The sequence below is a fragment of the Columba livia genome, chromosome 3 (genome assembly GCF_036013475.1).
Source record: "Columba livia isolate bColLiv1 breed racing homer chromosome 3, bColLiv1.pat.W.v2, whole genome shotgun sequence".
Lineage (NCBI taxonomy): Eukaryota > Metazoa > Chordata > Aves > Columbiformes > Columbidae > Columba > Columba livia.
In genome coordinates, this window is record NC_088604.1 from 99,915,509 (window position 1) to 99,939,087 (window position 23,579).

A 23,579-nucleotide genomic window follows, 5' to 3' on the forward strand; every position below is an offset into this window, starting at 1 on the left:
CAAAATGTCCACTGAGCACCATGTTCCTGAGGGGGATGCACAGGTGTTGCCATCTGGGGTGCTAGTTTGCCCCCATTTCCAGCTTCTCCAGCTTTTGCAAACAGGCAAACAGTCTTTCTTGCTGGGAGATCATGCATGGGGCTGTGCTATGTGTGCTGCTTCGTCCCAAGAAGGGCTGTGCTCTGGGAGGGTCTCCACTCTCCTTTTTAAGAAAGAAGAGTATTTGACGTTGGTCACACCAGGTCTGCCTGGGTTGGGGTTTTGTTTTTGTTCTCCTGGAAGGGACAGTTTACCCTTTCATTTTAGCCAGAGGTTTCAGTGATTTCAACTGGCTTTTGATCCTCCTCCAGCTTCAGGGATTTGGATGCAGGCAGTCAGTTTGAGGCTCAGTGCTCAGTCTGACTCTTCTATAAGTTAATATTCAGAGTTTTGGTTTATAGCAGAAGCAGCCTTCTGGGCAGTCCTTGCTTTCTCCAGAGTTTCAGATGAAAAGTGCGCTTTCTTAGAGACATTCAGTCTTATTCAACACAATGCCCTCTTGGGACAGAAGAGTTTGTGAAGGACTGAGACTGTGGCTTGTAATTGCTTCGCAACTGCCCTGTGGCTGTGAAGTAGTAATAACACAAGTTTCTGCAATCTCTGTGCTGCTTTACCTTAGCGCACATTTGAAGATGTCATGCATGGTCTCTAGGACATCGTTACTTACAGATCTCTTCTATCTGTTCCACAACTGTTACCTTTTTGTTCAGGACAGCCTGCACAGGCAAATGATTTCCTCCAAAATAAATTGTGTAGCTTGTTTGGAAGGACTATGCACTGAGGTCTGTGTTCCTTAAGTATTTTTCTTGCAATCCTGAAACTCAGTCAGATTTTCTAATTTTCTTTGCAAATAAGCAGCACTGGGGGACAGGGGAGGCACAGAGGGAGGATTAAACTAGTGTCTCTTGGGAGATACAGCTCAGTGCTTACAGCTGTCCTTGAAAAGGGTTATTCTATGAGCATCGTTTTTGATTGCAAATGGTATCCCTTTACAAAATTTGGTTAGTTCTTGCTGCCTCTGCTCTGACAGCATGTTGCTTTGGCTGGGTATTTGTTCTTTAATGGTCCAGTTGAAGAAAATATAGGAGCTATCACACTGACACCCAGGATGGACCAGTGGACCAGTATTGTGTGGTCCACTTAGATGAAAGCTGGAGATGACATGTAGTATCAAAAGAAAGGGAGGGAGAGGAAGGGTGCACAGGGGATTTTCCTGACTTTTCTGCTTTTTTGTGGGTAGACTAGTGGCTTGGCCTCTAATCCTGCTGATGTGTTTTTGAATTTTTATTAATCATTACTGTTTTCTACATATGTGGCTACACTCCAGCACACAGAGACTGGCAGAGGATTTTTGCTTCAGGTTTTTGGGCAAAGGGAGGCAAGGAGGAGGCAAGATTTAAAGTCATGTCTCAGCACCCACGGCTGGGGTTAGCTGGCCAAGAGAGATCCAGCTCTGTTTCAGTGCCAAAACCCAAACCTGCTTTTCAAAAGATCACAAGGATAGTTAGGCCCTGTGAAGATCAGGCCAGAAATATCCAGTTGGAAGATTTCATTCTAGGAACCTTTGGAAAAATTAAAACAAACAAACAAAACATAACTCAAAATACTGGGTGCTGAACACTTGAAAATCTGGTCTAGTGTTTAAAGCACAAAAGGGATTAGTCACTTTCTGATTGCTGTACATCAGCGTTAGCAGCAGGGACTGAGAAGAAAAGCTGGGTCTTTTTTGTGCAAGCCTGCATCCACATTAGCTCACCATCCTCTTGCAGCGGTAAGTGTCTCTGTGTCACTCACAGGAGAACGATGGCGTGGACTCTGTGCGAGGCTCTTGGTCATTTTCTCAGATAAAGCAGAGTGTTCCTGCAGTTTTACTCTCTCTGGTATTAAATTTGACCCTCTTTGCATTTTGGGTGTCAGACTAACATTTTCAAGAAGGGTTCATTCTTGGCTGTTGATGTTACAACCTCATAGGAGGTGGACAAACATATGTGATGTCGATGCAGCAGTTTGTCTTGATATGGTACCTGTAGGAGAGGGAGGAAGAAAAACAAGAAGCCATAGGTGATTATTCAAAATACATATTCTGTCTTCCTTCTTTCTAGCTGGTATAAGCAGTATGGATTTTTTCAGGCTAAATAACGTTTCGGACTGAGCCTGCACAGAGTAGTAGCTTTGTGAGAATAATTGTGAAGGGGTGGCAGAGAGAGAAATCCAATGGAAAAATTGATTTAAATTAGGGCTTTCTAGCTGATAAGATTCAGTTAAATCAGATAGTTCAGTGATATAGGAAAATTACGGCCCTTTTTACAGTGGTCTCCAGACCAAATTAAGAAACAACCAAAGTCAATTTTAGCTGCAGCAAGTACATACAGGTGAAGGTGTAAGATGATTTGGCCCAGTTCAGGGAGATCAATTACAAAAAAAATACATAGGTCTAAAATGGCTTGTATTATTGCAGCCTTAAAAAGGCAATGGTAACTTTTCTTGGCAGGGTTTCATATCTGCTGTAGGACTCATATCCAGCTCCAGTGTGCTAGTAGAGATGAAGTGGCAAAAATTAGAGAACTTGTAACAAAATGCCATTCTCTTTGCATCTTCAAAATGACCCACGAAACCAGGACTTAACCTATTTTGTATCAAGAATCCCATGGAGCAGCTTTCCTAGAACAACACCAGTGATTTGAGTTTTATTTTACTGCTTGTGTTTGTGAGAATTTAACCTAAACCTTAACTCTAATTATGATTCTCCAATGGCTAATTACACTGTCTCAGTATCCCTACTATCCAGCTGCATTTTGACCCAAAGATGCCTACAGGATATTTTTCACCATTATAGAAATCAAAAGACAATTACATAAGTGTCAAAGTTTATCAAATTCTAGAGCAATAGGAGTACTTTGAAGGAATTAATTATTTGGGTAACTGGAAACCAAATTACCAGATCACTGTGCTATTGAGGTCGTAGCTTTGGCTAGTTGTCTTTTGAGTGAGGCTTGGTGAAACAATGAGAAAGTAGCTATAGAACCAGAAGCCCATTGTCAGATTTTAAGTAAGGAACATATAATTTCATAAACATATCTTCAGAAACTTCCATCTTTGCCTCGTATCTAATTCTTCAATCTAGAGAACATCCTGGGGTTTTTTCACTTCTCGTATGTTGTCATAGATCTTAGTGTGTTTTAAAAGAGGAATAGCAAGTGCTTCCACAGTGGGGAATATGTCAGAAAATCTGGTTGTTATTCTCTTTTAAACCCTTGCCTATCTAGACCTTTACTGGTGTAGTTTTTTGGACATGTGGAGCTTGGCAGAGAGAGTGTAAGCAGAAAAAAGAAACCATGTGTTTGTGCTGTGTGAGCACTGCCGAGTGTCTTTGCTCTGAGCGCTCTAGAGTCTGATAGTGACATTTATTGAGTCTTTATAGCTGGTTTATGGAATAATAATTACATATATGGATTCCCTGCTACATATCAGGAGCTCAGTAAGTCTTCTCTACAAAGAAAAGGTTACCTAATATAGGAAGAATTACTGAAATAAGAAAAAATTTTCAGGATTGGCTTCTGTGAGTGTAACTAGTAAAAGAAAGTCATGTTTGAAGAGCTGCAGCAGAAGTCCCTGTAGGAGTGAGGTTTTGTTTCTTTGTTTTTTTACTCCAAGGGGAATCACCTCAGGACTCTAAAATCCATTGTCTTAGTGAAGCTGTATTGAGGCTTCCCCATGTGACCACAGGGACAGGTCCGGGGGTCAGTATTGGTGGTATTGGATCCCCAGCCTGTTATTTTTCTGAGGAAGAAGCTCCATCTTCCTTTATGTGTATGACTGTTTCTCTTACTAAGCGTCAGCAGATCCATGTGCACCAAGACCGAAGGTGTTGGGGAATGTGGAATCGTGAACCATCCACTTCCCTTTGGTATGGATAAATTATGTATCTAGAGATTGTTCAGCGAAAGATACGTAGCTGCCAGTTTCTGGCCTGGGTTCTTCACCAAAACCAGGTGCAACAACAGAAGACATACGTCATGTCTTGCATTGCTCTGCCATAGCCTGTTCTGCAAGAGGAACTGCTCCAGAGCCATCAAGCCACAGCTGAAAGCCTTATCCACTGTGTTCCCAGCAGTTTTATTCTGACTTTCAGTGCAGTGTCCCTCCTCAATTGCTAATGGTTGGTGACAGATAAAGGTAATAGCTCTTTGGCAGCTGTGTAGGTAAAATCTGGAATATTAGAGTAAGCCTCTAAACACTGCTTTTGTACCGTCTGACTTTGAAACCTTGCTGCAAGAGGCTGGAAATGATGTCTGAGCAGAGAACGACCCAAGTGTTTCTGTCCATGAGCACTGATAAAGTTATGAACACATCCATTAGCTAATGTCATGGCAGGACAGAGGTTCAGAGCTAATGGAACGCTGATGTACAACTGATTTACTTTGAAAGGCCAATCCGAGTTCCCGAATATAACCTGTAGGCCTCTGTATTTTGGTTCACTGTATTTATATATCCCCTTCCATTGTAGAGGAGCGGTTTCCAGCAGGATTGTTGCAGTCACGTCAGGGTCAGGAGGGGTGAGCAGCGTAATTATCTGTGGGCTTTGGGAGCCCAGATATATTAAACAAATTTCTAATTTCTTGGACAGACTTTCCCTGGAAAAGATGAGAGGATTTGTGACCCGAGGGTGCCTGACAGGAAGGACGGGATCCTGCTGGAAAGATGTGCCGTTACAGCTGACGAGCTGCCTCTGTCCTTCCAGCAGTCTGGATGTCCTTAAAGGCAGCCTGCCCTGGCTCGTGGCAGGAACCCATGTCTTGAGCAGAGAGTAAAATTCACACAGGGGGAGAAACAATGTCATGTTATGCTGGGTGGCTGCTGCTTGTTACCAAAAAAAAAAAGTAGGATTTGCTATCACTGAGCTGAAATCTAAACAGCCAAAAGGGTCCTAATAGTTAGAGGGGTTAGGGAAGCTTGCCAGAGCGTGGAAAGCATAACAACTGCATTTAATAACAATCAAGCTACTCTTATAAATATTTGCGTGTGCTGCTTCAGAGCCTACTACATGGTCATTCATGTACTGCAGTTAGAAAGACGAGGAGGGGAAAAAAAAAAGGGGGACGAGAAGAAAAGGGCACTCCATGGTTTGTAGCTGCCGTAATAAAGAGTGGGCAAAGCACCAGAAATAAAAGAAAAAGGAAAAGAAACCCTCCAAAGTTTAATAAACACAAAAAGGAATAAAAATAAATCTTTGGAGCATTTATTACAAGCCCTTGATGGAAGGATTAGATTGAAGCTCTCAGCCTTTCCAGTATTGGGTGTATGTGTGAAGTCGGCCTGTCTGGCCTCTTGCAGCAAGAAAAGAAAAGTTGTTTTCATTTCCTAACTTGGGCTGCACACATAATTGATTTTTTTTTTTTTCAATAGCAGAAACAAAAATTCAGAGGGGGAAAAAAGCCTGTTTGGATACAACTGAGTATAGGTCTTTTTTTCCTTGCCAAAACGAAAGCCCAACTCTCAGAAGAGCTGTGTCAAGCAGAGTGTTTTGTTTCTCCTGAAATGTCAGTACACGCAGTACTTGTGTGGAAAGCTGGGGAAGTGCAGGGCTTAGTTCATCAAACACAACTGTGGGAGGCAAAAGTGTCATCCTTTTATGCAGGAGATTCCTGACTTGGGGAATGTCTTCAGCATGGAACAAACTCCTTCCATTCCCACTTTTGGTTTAAGGGAGCTTGACTCCATCTCACTCTCCTCCCAGCTGCTATGCCTGGGGGTCTACGTGCTGTTTTGGATGGTTGGTCAGAGGACGTGTTCAGTCTCTCTTGTTGACGACTGCAGACTGTTGAGTATTTTGGGAGACGTCTTCTGCACCGCTGCCATGGGTGCTTTGCTGCTCTCTCAGAGCGGGGCTGCTTTCTGTCCTTGTTGCTGGCACAGGAGCTTAGGGGATGCTGGATGTTGAACAAAGTCAGTAAGAAGCGCAGAAACCACAGTGTCCTTATGCACTTAAACGCTCACATACCCAAATACCTTTTAACCTGGCAGTTTGGACTGTCCTGTCTAAAACAGCTGGTGAAGTTTCAGCTCATTCAAGAAAAAAAAATAAAAAAGCTAAACTGGTGGTGTTCTGTGTTCAGCAGGCTAAAGAGAGGAGGAGAGATGCTGCCTTCATCTTCTTTAACTGTGTCTTATAATTCTTGTCTCAACTGTACCGTGATGATTGTGATTATGATTATTACAGCTGGAAGTCTTCAGTTTTTTGAGGGCTGAATTGATAAATAATTTAAAGATGATAAAAAAGGAATCTTTCATTGCATTTACTATTCCCTTTCTCCAAAACAAAAGAAATCTGTGTTTTCCTAGCTACAGGAAACATATTGATTTAATTCCACTCATTAATGTTAATGGTTCAAAGAATACTTAAGGAGTCTAGTCTGCATCAGCGTAACTGTGTTTGCAGACTGACTTGGTTGGAGTCATATTGGCGTCTACTGGAGTCATTGGGCCAAAACCAGAGGGGAGTCCAGAGGTATCCAACTGAGACTGGATTGATAAAACTGTCAGGTTAAGGTGGAGCTGCAAAGAGATACAAATTGCGGCATCTGAGATCACTTAAAGGCTAATTCAAAACGTTGTAGGCTCCATAGGGTTCTTTCCATTCCCTTAAAGAGCATTGCAACTCTCAGTTCTCAGTCTTAATGTTGATTAGTTTTCAAATAAACTCCAATTCTGCAGTCAGCCTATTTTTTTTTTTCCAGAGGAAGGGTTCCAGCTAGTAAATAAACCTATTTGTTTCAACTGTCCACGAATAATGCCTTTTCCTGAATTGACTTTCTATGGATACTGTTGTGAATGATAGAATAAAGAAATCAAATTTCTAATGTGGATTTTTGCAAGACATAAAACTATCTTGTAAGAGAGATGAAAATTACAGTATCACAGTATCACAGTATGTTTGGGATTGGAAGGGACCTCAAAAGATCATCTAGTCCAATCCCCCTGCTGGAGCAGGAACGCCTAGGTGAGGTCGCACAGGAACATGTCCAGGTGGGTTTTGAATGTCTCCAGAGAAGGAGACTCCACAACCTCCCTGGGCAGCCTGTTCCAGTGCTCTGTTACCCTCACTGAGAAGAAGTTCTTTCTCAAATTTAAGCGGAACCTCTTGTGTTCCAGCTTGATCCCATTAGCCCTTGTCCTATCATTGTTGGCCACCGAGAAGAGCCTGGCTCCGTCCTCATGGCACTCACCCTTTATATATTTATAAACATTAATGAGGTCCCCCCTTAGTCTCCTCTTCTCCAAACTAAAGAGCCCCAGCTCCCTCAGCCTTTCTTCATAAGGGAGGTGCTCCACTCCCTTAATCATTCTCTAAGACAAGAATTCATTCTTATTTATTGTGGTTGGAAGGTAAATACTCATTCACTGGGTATACAAATGCACTTATGCAAACACAAAAACATGCACACCGAAAGAACATTACTTCTTCGTTTATCTTTATAGATGAGAGGAAAATGTAAATGCAGCAATGATTTAGAAAAATCTGTTCAGATACGTATTCACAGATTTGTAATATAGAGTATCTAAAATACAGAAACTGAAAAAATAACCTACGAATATAGTGCAGGAAAGTTCTAGAAATAAGTTAGAAGCTAAATATAAATAAAACAGACAGTGAAACAGGACTTTTCAATCTGAAATGAAGTCAAGATAGACAGGGTTTGTCTGTGCCAGGGTAAATGGCTGGCTGCTAGTTTGGTTTGTCCACAGGGAATGAAATGATAGGTTGATACCTCAAATAAATGACAGGCAGGACAACTTACAACTCATCCTGGAAGCATCAATCTTATATATATACCTATTATTATGCCAAATTGTATTCCTAGTAGGATTGGGTTTGGCTGAAGAACAAGTGGTAGTCTCCGAGTTTCCTATACCAGAAGAATAAATTGAAGAGATTATTTCTTTATTAAATCAGGATATAATCTCTGCACTGAGTAGCTTTTATAAGAATTTTCAAAAGTTATCAAAATTAGGATAATCGTTGCATAAAGTTAATGTATCTACAGTTGAAGCCGAGAGTCTTCCTTTATCATTAAAAGTTTTCTCATAGCTCTGGTTATTTTTAGGAGTTTTCACCTCTGATCATTGAAAAAAGAGATTTTGACTCAATTACATAGAGGAAGTGTGTTTGTGAGTGTTGCTAAACCAGACTAAATTTGTTTTATTCCTCTTATGACTGACTTGAATTAAGTATTTGTTTTGTAGTCAGTTTTGGTAGTCAGTTTGAACTTAGAATTATTTGAAGAGATACAGCAAATGGGTTATCAAATGTGTAACTGTAAGTGGTGTTGCCTGGTGTAGCCAGTTGCTCGGAAGTTCTGGTAATAGCAGCCAGTCTAGGAACACTAAATATTTGGAAGAAGGTCTTTAGGTTATTAATATGTCTTATTGATATGTATAAACATTTTTAAGCATTTATTCCAACTATGTTTAATCGTTTGTAGTTAGAAATAAAGGTAAATGTACTGGACTTGGCTTCTCCCATCTCTTTACATAGAAATTACAACTTGTGTAGATTATATCTGTTAAGAATTAGGTGTCTTCCAGAAGAAGGTATTTTATTCCATCAATAAGTGCCTGGATAGTTAAGGGAAGCAGTGGAGCAGGAGGCCTTCCTGGAATTTTGGACAAGGCCCAGGTCTTTCACAGGAGCTGAACTTTTCACCTACTTGACCTTGAGGCTGTCATCTCCTGCTACTGCATGGCAAATGCTTAGCTACCTGACTAGTGGGAAAACTTCGTGTTTTGTAGTTATTATCCAAAGTCTTCATGCTGGTGTGGCCCCAGGAAAGCCTTTGAGGTTTGCTTCCTCAGCTGAAAATCCTTCCTCCCACAGCTCCCCAGTACAACTTTCCTCTTTCTTCTTTTTCTTTACACACTTCAGTTTTCACACTATGAGAGAAAAGGAGACCTTTCCCTCAGCTTGGACGGAGACTTTTCTCCAGGCCAGGGGGCAGGGCGAGGAGGGACTTGCAGACAGGGATGATGGTGGGGACCAGCTTCTCCTCATGCTGCTGGCCAGGACAGGGTGGAAAGGTATCAGATGGTCCCTGAACCCTTCAGAGTAGCCCATGTCATGCATTGCTGCTTAATCTCAGTCACAGTTTACAGCTGGAATGGAGGAAGAGACTGTTTTGAAACCTAAGCTGATATTTTTAACACCATCACTGAAGATCTGAGTCTTCTTTTCTAGCTGTTTTTTCTTCTTTCTCCTCAATATATAGTGAGGAGTGCTTATGTTTAAGGCTTTTCCTCCTTCCAAGTGATCAAAATGCACATAATTCTGCTTATAATGTCCGCTTTCTGCTTGTCTTTTCCTGCCTTTCTTCTTCCTCTTCTCTTCCTGCCCTTGTTATTATAATCAGAATGAATATTTTATTCCAATAAAATCTTTCAATAACTACATAGAAAACAAAATCTGAAGCTGGCTACTTTATTCTCCCATGTTCTGGGGGGGAAAATGGGCTTCAGAGAACATGCAGAGCACATGAGTTGCCATTGCTTGTTGTCTTACCAGATTGCTGTGAACTCTGTGCAAGTCTGAAGGCAATTGCCAGATACCAACTGTTGTGATTATTTTCCCAAGTTACAGTCATCCAGGATTTTCCACCAGTATGTTGAAAGCAGGGAGTTTAAATGCATGACCTGAAATAGAGTTGGAAATGCTTAATCTCTATTAATATGGTATTCCTATAATCAAACACATGTGGAGTTTTTGGGATTTTTAATTAAATTGTTAGTAAGATTAAATTTACAATTGGAAACTGAGTCATGCTACAGATACTCCTCTCACTGAGGCTGTCTTGTATTATGCTGTTTGAAGGAACAATTTATTTTATCATTAGAAAAATAATAAAATCACACTACCTTCTTGCAGATGCCATCCCACCGAGCTATTACAGCCTTTACTTCCGAATCGTCAGATTTGACGTCTCAGCGATGGAGAAGAACGCCTCCAACTTGGTGAAGGCTGAGTTCAGGGTCTTCCGCCTGCAGAACTCAAAGGCGCGGGTCTCAGAGCAGCGGATAGAGCTGTACCAGGTATGGTGGCACCTCGTACGCGTCACCTCCCCATCTCTCCGCAGCAAACCTGCCTTGCACCCATATAGCCAAGTGGAACAAACCACAGGGAGAAGCAGTTGAATCCCATCTTTCCAAAGTAGCCTCTTATTTCCTGTGCCTTTCCTAGAAAGGACTTTATTCAAAATCATATAAAGCTGAAATGTGCAAACTTTTTCTAGCAGTTTTTCCTCAGGACTCTGAATTTCAGCACATAACACTAAGTGACAGAACAAGATATCAAACAAGTGATCCCTGGGATCTCTGTCTCCCAACACGTGGCCTGTACTGTAGTTTACGTAGAAGAAGTCAAATTCCTCTCTCTGTTCTGTGTTCAGGAGAAGCCTGTTAACTGTTCCTCACAGAAATGATGTTGTTAATATTTGAGTTTCAAAGCTTAGCAATTTCAGTCTTAGATTCTGTATAGTGGCCTAGGGATTGAGGCAAGGGAGTGAGGAAGAAAATGACTCCATGACTCTCTCACTCCTGAGTGTTGATAAAATTCATGTAATTTAATCTTTAAAGCCATAAAAGTCACTTACATGGAGCCAGTGCGTTTGAGCAAATAATGTCTAGGGCATATTTCATCTGAAGCATAGTTCATTTCACTGAGAAACACAGAAAAAAAAAAAAAAGGGCTCAACTCCCAGCAGTTTTATATTGAGTCAAACTCATGGTTGTTCCAGTAATTCTGGACTTGTTCTGCTGAAAACCCTGCCAGATAGGACACCATCTTGTAAAACAAAGTGTGTTGAGCCCCTATTAGGCTCTGTTCTTACTGCCCTCATTAGCCATCCCTGAGCACTGCCCCAGGTTTGCAGCACTGTAGAGTCCAGTTCAGATCCAGTGAGTGCAAATTCGAGTTAGTCTTCTCCTTCACTTTTGACATTCACCTTCTCCTGCCTGGTTTGTTCAAATGCAATCCAAACTTGGAGCAGAGAGGGGTGTATTTCAGTTCATGGGCTTGCCAAAGTGACAGTATAAGCCACCCTCAGAGGTTGACAACAGGAAAACCCACACTGGACTGTTTAGACATTGTTTAAATGTAGGAGAAGCGTGATTCTCAGTTGAATGTAGTTTAGGTCCCCAGTTGGTCACTGGGTGCTTGGCTTCACGACTGCGATCTGGCTGTCTTGCTTCCCAAGGACAGGCTGGCAGAGAAGTTGAGTAAATAATGACATTTCTTAAAAGAGAAAGTTAGTGGGAATATTTAATGAAAGTCACTGGTGTCATCTATATATAACGGCCATCACAGAGAATTACACTGTGAGTCCCTCTGACGCTGCCATACCAGCCTGTTGAAAAGATTGTATGTTCTGGCTTTACCTCACTGCTCAGACATCCTAAAAGAGTTGATGGCATCTCTGGGCTTTCTGTTGTTCTACTTTTGAGAGTGGTTAGTCAACCACCTGAAAGGAGTACAGCTGCCATTGCCTGAGCCCGGCTCATTGCCTTTCCGTGTTTGAGGAATGTGGGACGCAAAGGGTTCAGTGGAGGTAGGAAAGAAAGGGCCTTTGCTTGGCTGGGAATTTGCTGTGTGATGAGAAACAGCTGGAGTTTATTTGAGAGAGCCTGACTCCAGCAAGCCTGTGCCCATGGAAATGACTGACACCTGCATCCAGGGCAGGTACTTGGGCCCTTTAGATAAATATATAGCTGGTGAGTAAGGCAATTTCTTTTTTAGGCTGGGTGGGGTGTAATGAGTGAAGTGTTAGGTGAGTAGTGAGTGTAGGTTGTTGTAGGATTAGGTCTTTTCTCCACCAAGTAACAGGCAAGCCAAAGGCAGCAAGCTCTGAGCGTGTGTTTGTGCCAGGCATGTTTTAGGCATGTTACTTTGCTCCTTTGCTTGTAGAGAGGCAAGCCATCTCTGGAGCCCTTTCAGAGCACTTATTAAAATGATAAAAGCTGCCTGTTAGTTCCTCTCTCTGCTTTACTTTTTACAAGCTCCGCTATAACTGCCTTCTGCTGGTTGTTTTTCCCCCTCTTTGGTCATATTTACTTGTTGCAGTCTTGTATACAGCTCTTCCCAAAACCTTGTGTGCAGGTATTATCTTAGCTCTGTGATGGTCAATCTGAACTGCACAGGTTCCTCACCAGCAGTTCTGTAGGAGCTGCAAAGTCCTTTAAATATTGCTGCATCTAATCTCCATCAAAATGCATGAGGTTAGTGTACAGTGTTTAACAGGAGAAGCAAAAGCAGGGAGAAGGTGAAGATGAGGATGTATTATAGGACAGCACTGTAGAAAACATCTTAAAATGTAGAATATGGATTTTAGAGAGAAAAATCTAAGGACCTGAAGGTGGGGAAGTATGGGTAGGAGGCACTGGTGCCAGGGTGATGCTAGAGAGGAGCTTTCAGGACTATGTGATGATAGGCTGATAGGGGGTGTCTAGCAGCAGAGGAAGGAACAAACATGGGATGTAAAAGGGGACAATGAGGAAGATGCTTATTTCAGTGGAAATTGGAGAGGCACATACATTCTGTAAGGGCTGAGGACTTTCTTGGATGTCTTCACTTCCAGCATGAAAAGCTGCGCATGGAGGCAGAACGTCACAGAGGAGATTGCTGGTGGAGTTGGCATATGCAGCCACCACTCCTCCTCCATGCAGAAGCCCTGCTTCCTCCCTTGTGAGATACGTGCTGGGCTTGCCAGGGCTGTTGTGCCCAGAAGGAACAATGTGGGGTTTTGTCTTGCATAAGCAACATTTAATGATTAAGGTTTTTTTTATTCCGCCAAGTTTTGGGTTGCCTGGTGTTTTGCTTTGTTGAGACATTCTTGATGAGGGTTTTTGAAATTCCTTTCATACCTGTAGTTTCAGGGAATGGTTGTTCCTGTGTACCCTCACCTTTCTCAGTCAAGCAGGAAGCGAGGGGCAGAAGTCTTCTGAAGAGAGTCAGAGCTCTGTTTTTGTGGTTCACTGGGAAAGTGGGCAGCCCTGAACACATTCAAGTCTCCTAACTGCTCTCCAAGAGCTCTCTGAGTCCAGCAGCAGTTGAGTAGTATATATATATACACCACTGGTGCAGAAGGGACAATATTACTCTGAAAGACTATTTTAGGAACAGCTAGAGAGAGATGTGCAGGGTAAATGGAAAAAATAAGCAAGCAGAATATAAATATTTTGTTTCTCCTCCTGATTCTTTCTTTGTGTGGTCCTCTGACCTTACAGATCTACCCCTTAAAATGAGAAAAGAAATGCAAGACTGCACCTTTTCAGCTAAGCTTTCCTCAGGCTATACTTGGCTCCCTCTTCCAAACCACATCAGAAAAGGACTTTGTGTTTTCCTGCAGCCCTTGTTTGCACTGACTCCGGGAAGGAAGGCAGTCTGGGGCTGCTCGGCGTGGTGAGACAGTGCCATGGCCCCTCGCTCCCAGCACAGCAGCAGCAGGACCCTGTTCCCACCCCAGAGGCAGGGGTGGAGAAGAGATCACCCCATCGTATTTATGCTGTGAGCGAATGGCTGTGGATCTGTCTGCCAGGTCTGCTGCCTCCTGGGTTTCTCTGGGCAGTAAGTCTTGGAGATAAATTCTCATGGGGGTCCTCTGGATGCATCTGCAAAGCCAGTGGGCGAGTGGTAATCTGTGAGAGCAGAAACAGTTTCTTTAATGTCCGTTTTCACCCAGAATACTTTTCTTGGTATTTAAGGATTAGTCAGCCACTTCTGTGTGTTCCTGCACAGATGGGGAGGCGCAGTGCACATATTAAATAGTCTTAGGATGGAAAATAATGAAACTTATAGAAGTAGGAATTAAGTTTCTTATTTATAAGGCGGGTGTAAAACCTTCTGTCTCTTCTTGGCTGTGGTTAAGTGAAGCCCTGGAGAATTAAATTCTTTAAATGCACTATCCTTTCTGATATTTCTTCTGACGAAAAATGAGGGTTAATCTGCTGGTGGTGCTGCTGCTGATTGGAGAGTGGGGAGCCAGAAGGAAGGGAGGAAAGGAAGGAAACAAAGTGGCGCAACATCAGATGCAGTGGGCTCTCTCTGGCGCTGCTTCTCCCCCTCTTGCAATGCACCATGTTCGTGTGATTGTCTTCTCAATGTGCACCGAGACTTCAGAAAATATTAAGAGGATAAAGTACTTTTGGGGGAGGGGGGAGAAATAATATTAAATAAATAAGTTTTAGCATCCTTCAGTGGCTCTTGCTATGTTTTTAAAGATTTATGCCAAATGCAGGCTTTATTGGAATTTGATCAGATAAAGCTCAGTTGTTATGGGAATGTCTTTGTTCGTCAGTTTTCTTGCCTGCTTTGAAGACTTCATCACATCTTTCTTTTATTAAGGTGCTTCTGTATTTATGAATAAAGTCCCTGCACCCTTCAAAAAAAAGCTTGTCTTTTATGAATAAGCATTCCAAAAAATAAATAGGCACCGCAGCAAAGCTGTATGAGTGGAAACCTTTGCAAGGCAAAAAGCTGTCATTCAGAGAGCATTGTGGTATTGTTTCTAAGGTATTTTTATTATGTACAGACGGTCAAACAATAACAAGTAATAATTACTTCCTATGGAAGTGGTGCCATGTTTTGTTAACACATCATAAACATCATAAAGAACGTAGCCGGAGCGCTGGTTTTTATTGTCATCGTTATCCGAGGCTGCTGTGGGTGTGGGTACCTGAGAGGCTGTGGATGGGGGACACATCATAGGACGTATCGGAGCACAAGGCTGGAGCAAATGAATGGCGCCAGGTTAAAGCCCAAGGGGGACATCAGATTGCCATGAAGAATTGAAGCAAGCTGCAGCAGACCTTTGGTCTTTCTGTGGCAGGGAGAGCCCGGTCCATGCCGAGGGCTCCTGTGGAGCTTGCTCAGGGTCTGGGAAGAACCGTCTGCCCTCCAGACAGTGGTAACCCCCATTTCTTTAAGGGCCTCTCTCCCTGCTTGGAGGTATGTGGAAGAAGATGCTGTGGAACATATTACCCCATTATGAGTCAGATTTAAATTTAAACCACAGTCGGTTGTTCAAATACTTTCAATTCAGACAGTGTTTTGTCTTGTTTTTCAGTTAGGGAATACGTTTAGAGCGAGCTACTATAGATTTGGGCCAAATCTCCGTGGTGCAAATCTGAGGCAATTTACACTGACTGCAGCTGAGCTACTCCAGACTGATCTCTGTATAATCAGGAGCAGAGGGGCCTTGCTCTGTTTTCTTGCCAAAAAGTGCAGTCTCTAATGCCACGGAAGAAAATACTAGGAAGCAGGATTTGTGGCTGTGAGCTGACGCAGGATGTCTGTATTACAGATATCACCTGGGGCATTTGATTTTAATTGACTGCCATCACTGTGACCCACATCTAAAGTAGCATATTTATATTGCACAATTTGTGTACTGCTGTCCTGAAGCCATACTCTTGACATCGGAAAGGCTACAAGGTTATGTTAAATGGCAAATGTACAGTGCTCTTTGAAGTGCCAAACTCAGTATAAAGTGTGGACCTAATAACTTTCTACTCTACCAACATCCGCCTCTTTCTCCGGCCCCCTCACCAACAGCTCAGGACCAGAGGAAGTTAACTTGCAGTATATTTCAGTTAAATTGCTGCTTTCTCCTTGTTCCAGAATCCTTTTGTTTGGTTCCAAATACTGTATCTCTTAAAAAAAAAAAAAAAAAAAGAAGTCAGTACGCTGGAGATCGTGTATAGAGTACGTTTGGCAAATAATCTGTGAGCGTGGGTGAAGGGAAGTATTTATCGCTCCATCATATTCACTGCAATTTGAGAGCTTATCTCAGATGCAGCCACCTCTTGCCAGGAACAGAGCAGTTATTGAAGACGACTTGAAGAAATGTATAATATTACCATTAGCTACTGGCACGAGCCAGTGTGTACTCTCAGCTCGACACTACTGTGTGTAGAAATGTCGGGCACTGAGCTGGTAGACGGATTTATTGCCATTTGCCGTGTGTGAATGTTATGGGGAGTCTAGAAATGCAGGACATGGATCAGAAACCAGCCGTTGAGTTTGGATTCCTGCTCTTTGGGCTGCAGTCTAGTGAGGCAGCCAAGCCCATGTTACACTGAGACATGGGCAAGTCTTAACAAAGCACTGCAACATGGTAGTAACTGGGCTGAGGAACATCAGGTTGGCTTACTGGCCTTCCACTAGGGAGCCTGTTGAAGGGAGGAAGGTAATATTGCAGTTTCAGGGAGGTGAAGCTTTGTTGAAAAGAAGCCTATATGGAAGAGGACAGGAGTGGTTTGAGTGGAAGCCTGTAGGTGGTGGGAAGAGCAAACCACAAGGAGAATCATGACTTAGAGAGAGCAATGCAGGCAAGAGGAAGGGAAGAAAGAGGAGTGACTTGCAGAAGGAGACAGCATCTTAGAAGAAGCGGTAGGTCCAAATGTTCAGATAGCAAAGAAAGTTGTATGCCAAAATGTTGTAGCAAAATGCATGTGAGCAGGACTGAGGAAGAGGAATGGCTTGGGAGACCTGCGCTTAAGTGGGAGATGAACACAGGAGTACCTTGCAGGATCTAGGGGATTTGGCTAGAAGACAGGAGAACCCACTCTGTTTTTGTTGACTTTGGCTTCTCTTTGTTGATATTTTAATAAAACATAGTGTGCCTCTGGCAAGCTAAAGCTAAATGCTAGATAAGTTTACAGGATTTTTTTGTTTTGCTTCATTTTATATAAAATCTTTCTTTGGAGCCATCTTAAAAATCTCCTAAATGGCAGGAAATTGCGCTCAATATTTCAGAATCTTCCAGGAGAAGGACCCCAGACCCTCTGTTCTTGTTTATTGCTTGTACAATGCAGAGTCTTCCTGCCTGCTTAAGCATAAATCAGACTGAAAGGCCTCAGGGCTGTATCCCCAGCTTACACTGCACATGTATCCTAAGTGGCAGGAGGAAGGCCCTGCCTGGGGAACAAATGGAGAGGAAATCCCTTCTCAGGATCCATTCTCTTTCCAGAGCTCATCCCCTCAACACAGGGCGATGCAATGAGTTGGTCACAGTGATTCCACGACACACTCAACTTCCCCTCCCTTTTTGACATGTTTTAGCTGCTCACCTCTTAACCCCCCTTGCACTTCACCTTCTTTTACCTTTAAGCGAGTATCAGCCAATGCTCTATGAGAATCCTACTACAGCTGTAGCCCATCGAGGTAGAAAAAAGGTTGGCTTATGTGCGCAATATGTTCTTTTTATTTGCAAGTTTGCATGAAGAACGTGTCTGGCAAGTTCTGAGTAGATGGATCAGAAAGCTATGGGTTTTTTTAAACTTTGGCAAGTACTCCATACCTTTGTATTTTGGCAGGAACTCTGCATCTCATATACTAGTCTCTAAAGATTCTGCCCTCGGTTTGAGCCTGATTCAGGGACCTTTGCCGAGTAATGGAAAGACTTCCCTTGATAAGCAGGGGGGCTGTAAAGCCCTTTTAACTCCATAGCACTGAAGGCAGAGTCTGAATTGCTCTTTTGCAGAGGTGGTTACAAGAAGAGCTTGAAAATTCACACTGAGAATTTTTTTAAAAAATACAGTCAGTCTCTTGCACTAGTGGTGATAAGAAGAAGCTTAGAGTTTGATAGCTAGTAGATGCCCAGTTATCTGGCAAAAGGTACTATATGGAGGATTTGTACTTCACAACATATGTTTCCGCATACGAGTAAGAAACTGGAGAGGTTTGCAACAGAATTAGGGGTTCGCTTATCCCTGTGTCCAAGATAGAACCAAAGACATCAAACTCAACCAGGGAGTGAGAAAGGATTGAGAATTATCATGGCCATTTTTTTAACTTTAAACTTCAGAAAAGGCTGGATGAAGTCCCTGAGAGCTGTCTAGGGAAACCTTTGGAATCTGGAACCAGGCAGCAAATGAATCTTTCAGTAGGGTGAATAGCATGTAAAAATTTGGAAACCGCAAGTGGCTGCATATGCAGACCTTGGGAATCTCGTTATTTCACTGCAGAAGGTTAGGCTGGAGTCCCCTGCAGGTCTCTTCTAGTTCAGAAGAGGTTATTCTAAATGGCAGTTTTCAACCATGATGTTGTGCATAGCTGAACTTATCTCTGCTCCGATGTTAACCAGCATTAGCACGTCGTTTACCACTGGATCTCATTGTTTGCACTTATTTACTTTGAGCTTACAAGTACATGTCAGGTTGTTTCCATTATTTTAAAAGGCCCTTGAAGTTCCAATGGAAACCATGGATAATGACTGATAAGTAGGAGAAAGATTAGTGAGCCTGCCAAGATGTTGTAATATACAAGAACATCACAGGAGTCTGAAATGACAGAGGAGACAAGGGAAGGAAGGAAGTTATCAGGGAGCCAGCAGCATCTGGAGGGAGCAGATCAGACAGTCCAGAATGAATGGAGAGGAAAAACAGATTAATGGCAGGTTTTTACAAGATAATGCCATATTTACTGCTGTTCAGTGACTGCAGAACCCATGCTGGCTGACAGTGGTGACCATCCCAAAATCCAGGGCAATGCATCAGACAGGATGGCTGATTTTAAGTGGCCATATTTTTTGAAAGTTTCTCAACTTGTTTTAAGAAATTTTAAGTCACTAAAAATATTTCCTAACAGTTGGTGACCATAATTCTCTAACCCAGCTGTAAAATACCCTTGTTGTTGCTAAAGCTTGGCCTTTGATGTGTGCCTAGGGTTTTCTTGGCTATAGCAGATGTATGTCATTGATGCCTCAGCCTGTGTATCATCACTTCTGAACCACATTGAGTTGTTTGTTTGTTTGTTTGCTTGCTGGGGAGGTGATGAATTTATTAGCCAAAACTATTCCCCTGAAAAATTATATTTAATTGTAGTTTTCCTACTTGTCTGCAGCTGATTGTGTTAACTATAGGAGACTAGAAGTAATTATTGGCCAGACCATCAAATCTGAACTGAACTAAGCAAGTTGCTGGTCTGGAGCTCTAGTTACTTGAAAGAACCAGTGTGTCTTTCTGTCAAATATTTTCCTTTTGTGTGTTTAATGAGTCATGAAGACGGGCTGTTTTGGCGTCTGCTCTCTGTGGTTATTGTCTAGAAGACATACACTAATGTGTTCATTCAGTCATCTCTTGCTTTAGCTGCCTATATATTTGAGAAGGGGAGTAGTCAGAGGAAAATTTGAGCAAAATAATTATGTTTCTATTAACAGAGTTGTGGGTTTAGGAGTTTTTTTTTGGTTTTGTGTTTAAACCAGTATAATTACACTGCTGCTGAATGCTGCTGCTCTGCTTACATCAGCCTCCGTTATGCCTCATTTTTTAAAGAAACCATGTTTCTGCTAATTTTGCAAACATTCTGCCTTGTTTGTTGTCGTGAATTATATGTTGTTCTCAGTGTACTTCACAGTTTATAAAATACAGACTAAGACAATCCTTTTCCTTATTTTTAAACTCAGAACTGTGTGATAGTTACTTGAGAGTATAAACATGTGTGCATATAAATAAACAGTTTTATCCTCCAGTATTATAATGAAGATTTCAGCTACTTGATACTTAAATGTTAAAAAATATATCAGTTAACGCTCTCCAGTTGGTCTGAGAAATAAGCATAGCAGGTGACAGAGGTAATATAGAGATCAGTATCTTCTGGAAACTTGCTTGTCATTTTTCTGAAACCAGTTTGTGACAAAACCAAAAGCTTTTCACCGCCAAATGCCCCAGTCGTGGTGATTTGGGATATACTTCCAACATCATGGTCCAGCCTCCTCTAATGGACGAGGAGCACAAGACAAATCCCTGCCAGCAGAGCAGAGGGTCTCCTGCTGAAGACTGAGCAGAATGCTTTGCAGAAGCCATGAAGAGCAGATTTCAATGGTGTTTATAAAATACCAGAAATCTGGCAGGCCTGATGAGGGTGGCATGTGAGTGCTGTCATCACCTAGATCCCTGAGTGGGCTTCCTTAACATGTGTAGCTGTACAAGCAAGAGCCAGGCTTGCTTTGCATCTGGCTTCTTCATGAGCCCCTTTCCTGCAATTAACTGCATTATTTATATATTCACATGTTTGTTTTGCCTTGATCTGCTGGCAGGAGATGCACGTATGTGATATCTAGAGATCCTTCATCGGTATTCGTAAGATAATGTTTTGCCCAGGTGTTTCTAAGAAGGGTCAGAATTGAAAAAATATTATGAGGGAAAGGTTAGCAGTGCCCGTAGAATAAGATAACTAGAAGGTAGGGCTTAACTGTACAAAATACTTCGTCAATAAGAGAATAACAAATGTTTTGGCTCTTTGCTTTCCTGTGAAAGGGAGGAATCCCATGCCGTAAGAGGGCAGGCAAAAACAAACTATTCTTAGAATTTAGAGAGTTGGTATTGAATGAAAATTACTCTGCATACTGGGCTAAAAGTCCGCTGGATAACCTTTTGGTGACACTTCTACTTATTCAGCTCATCCCCACATAATGTGATCATATGCATATGTTCCCTGCGTCATCCCTTATAAGAAACGGCAGCGTTGCATTATCACTCCGTTGAATGTGGGACCAAATAAACAGATATACCTGGAAGAACATCCATGTGTTTAGAAGCTGCAGAGGTTTTGCAGAACCTGAATGTTGATTTTGTTGACGCTGAGCTCTCACACATGTGTGAAGGTGTGCGTGCTCCCACCTGCACCCCTGCAGTTGTTGTGCATCGTCAGCTGCTTGTGGATGCAGGTGTTTAAATGTGTCACTTCTAAGTGAGTGGGGTGAGGTTGTGTGTGTGGAAACTGTCGCCTACTCATGCAAGTGATTGGATCTGTCATTTCTACAGGCAGGTGGTGATGCACAGGACTCCCCCACCCTGAAAGCCCTAGTCATCCACCTCATGACTCACAGACATACCAAACTCTTTCTGCCTCTTTGAGAGGGAGTGTCTGGACAAGGTGCCAGAAGGAAATGAGAAAGGATTAAAGGGGAATTTTAACTCCGTCTTCCTTCTCCCCTGTGTATTTTTTTCCCCTTGTTTTCTGTTAATATTTTCACTGCACTGCAAACTCTTTTTCACAAAGGCCTTCTATTTTTTAGCCCTGCATTTAGCTCCTGCAGATACAAGTTGTGCAGTAGCATTTCTGGTAACAGTGTTTGATGTGGTTGCAATGGGCGAAGCATAAAGGTAAGGCAGTGTTTATAGGCGAGACAAGGCAATGTTTATAGGTAAAGGTAATATTTCTTTTAAGACCAATCAGTATAATTGGAAGAAGTAGACAAGCTTTCAAGCACAAAAGCTGCAAGGCACAGGAAAGGCTTTTCTTCTTTTTTGCAACTAAACTAGTTGATCTAGTAGGAAGAAAGTATAGGAAATAGTGAGAGAGAAGTTTTTCTATGAGCATGTAGGCTTGAGGGTGTATTAGAAAAAAAAGGTGTGTTGCTGGTGGGGAAATTAGGGCCAGAAATGTAGTGCAAAGTACAAAGAAGCAAACCAAAGGGGGCAAATGGCAGAGAAAACCTAAAATGCTTATTTCATGTAATAATTTCTGGAATACTCATTTGAGTAAAGTATTGTAGCTGTAAAAAGTTCTGATAGGTTCCTACAAAGACGCCACTTTGTTTACCACTGTGTAGAGTGCAATTGCTTCACTGTGGATGGAAACACAGAATGCAGCAGCATAGGAAAAAAATGAGGAGTACTTCGTCAGGTTATTTTGTGGGAGGAAATACACTCCAAGGATCCAGCCTAGGATTTTATCATCCATTAGCTTTCCACACTTGTGACAATGTAACAGAAAAAGAAGATAAAAATGGAAATGGTGAGGCTGGAAGATCACACTTGCTCTCAAGCAGTCAGGTTGTTGATATTGTACATCACCCTAGCACTGTAAAGATACTTAGCCCATGAGAAGGAGATTAAAGCAGAAATGCTAATTTCACTGACAGTGGCACTCCCTGCACTTAAAAACCTTTTGCTTAAGAACCACTGGTGTCTGTTTAACCCATGAAGTCAGTTGTGGAAATTATGCCATACCTTGTTTGTGACTTTTTGGCTGATTCTTTGTAGTTTTCTTCCTGAACATGCAGCATAAACATGAAGAGAAACCTTACTTTCAGATACCGTAGATACTGTAGTATGGATAATATCTAGCTCTTCTGATCTACAGTGTCTGTCCTGTCCCAGAATGTCCTACAGTTTTGAAACCTGCAAACACTTTTCTTGTCATTCAGTTCATCGCTGAGGATAGATGTTCATTTTACCATTGGATATGTCCAGTGATAACATCTTCTACTTTTACAACCAGCCCTTGACTTTGTGTTTTGATAACAATGGGATTGGGATAAAGACTTTTTATTTTGGATACCAACTCGCAGCTGAGTCTTCAGAATATATCTAAGACCAATTATAGTTAACATCAGGAGATTGCTTTTGGCATATTACTTACATTTAGATACTTACATCACTGCCAAAACTGAGGTATGCAGTTTCTGGAGTCTTTGGAAAGATATGACTGTGCAGAAAGGAAGAGAAATGAGCCAAGTTCTTGTGTCCCATTTGCCTCCCCCCAGTGCCCCAACACATCTTTGCAGAATGACAGCTGCATTACATCCTCAGAAACACTTGAGTTGACCTGATAAAGAGTAAAGGGAAGGCCAAGTTATATTTGTACTTCTCTGGGACTTTCCCAGCATTGATTACGGATTCTCTCATCCCTCTGGCACTTCTGAGCAATGGTAGTCCCCTTGCTGCTGCCAGACTCTCTGTAAACAGTTGTTCAAGCACTTTGTTTGAAGGTTGCCTCATAAAAAGGAGTCCCAGTGTTCAGTGTTTGAGTGCCCTCAGTTTCTACTAGAGACCACAGCATCACCAACTAGGGATGCTTGCTAATTTTCTGGACTTGGACCAACATCTTCTCATGTCTTTTTGCTGAATGTGTTGATCAGAAAGAAGGCAAAGAGCTTGTCATGCTGCTATTCTTCTCATAAGACAAATGCTGTTGTGGGAGCTGCACTGTTGGCCTTTGAGAGGTCCAGCACTCCCTTGAATAAATAGGGAGACTCTACATGTTGGACAGAATCTGGCCTTTTCAAGCCTGTTTTTCTGTTTAATCATGGAAATCCTAATATTACCACGATGACATAATTACACACCTCTTTTTGAATATTTTTCTTTACATGTATTATGCAGTTTCATGATTGTTTTATTCCAGCAGCATTTGCTAGATGTCAGGTTGGTCTGGGCTGAGAAAATAGGAGGAAACAATGAGACATTGTCAGTTACTCATTTGGAGGTGGACTTGGATGGTTAAAGAGAAGAAGAACACAGAACAGTATAAGAAGTCACACAGCCAAAAGTTACAAAGTGATGTTATCGTGTGGTAACTTGATTGGAGTTGACTTAATGTTCCATGCCATTCCAGCTTCCTGCATCGCAAAACTATCGACATAGTAATAACCGTGAAACCAGAAACACGTTAGCAGCCAAAAGTCCGGTTGTTTTCATCCTAGAGTTGGGGTAAATAATAGCAGGTTGTGCTTGTGTGTGGGAAGGCACTCTCTGAATTGTTTAGGTAT

General features: G+C 42.1%; 1 protein-coding gene across 1 annotated transcript in view; it reads left to right on the plus strand.

Moving 5' to 3' along the window:
* Window positions 1-23,579, plus strand: part of TGFB2 (transforming growth factor beta 2) — a 63,925-nt gene that overhangs the window by 32,437 nt on the left and 7,909 nt on the right. The window contains exon 2 of the mRNA XM_005499973.4: window positions 9,956-10,119. Within this exon, the coding sequence (XP_005500030.1) occupies window positions 9,956-10,119 (164 nt within the window). The remainder of the gene's footprint in view (window positions 1-9,955; window positions 10,120-23,579) is intronic.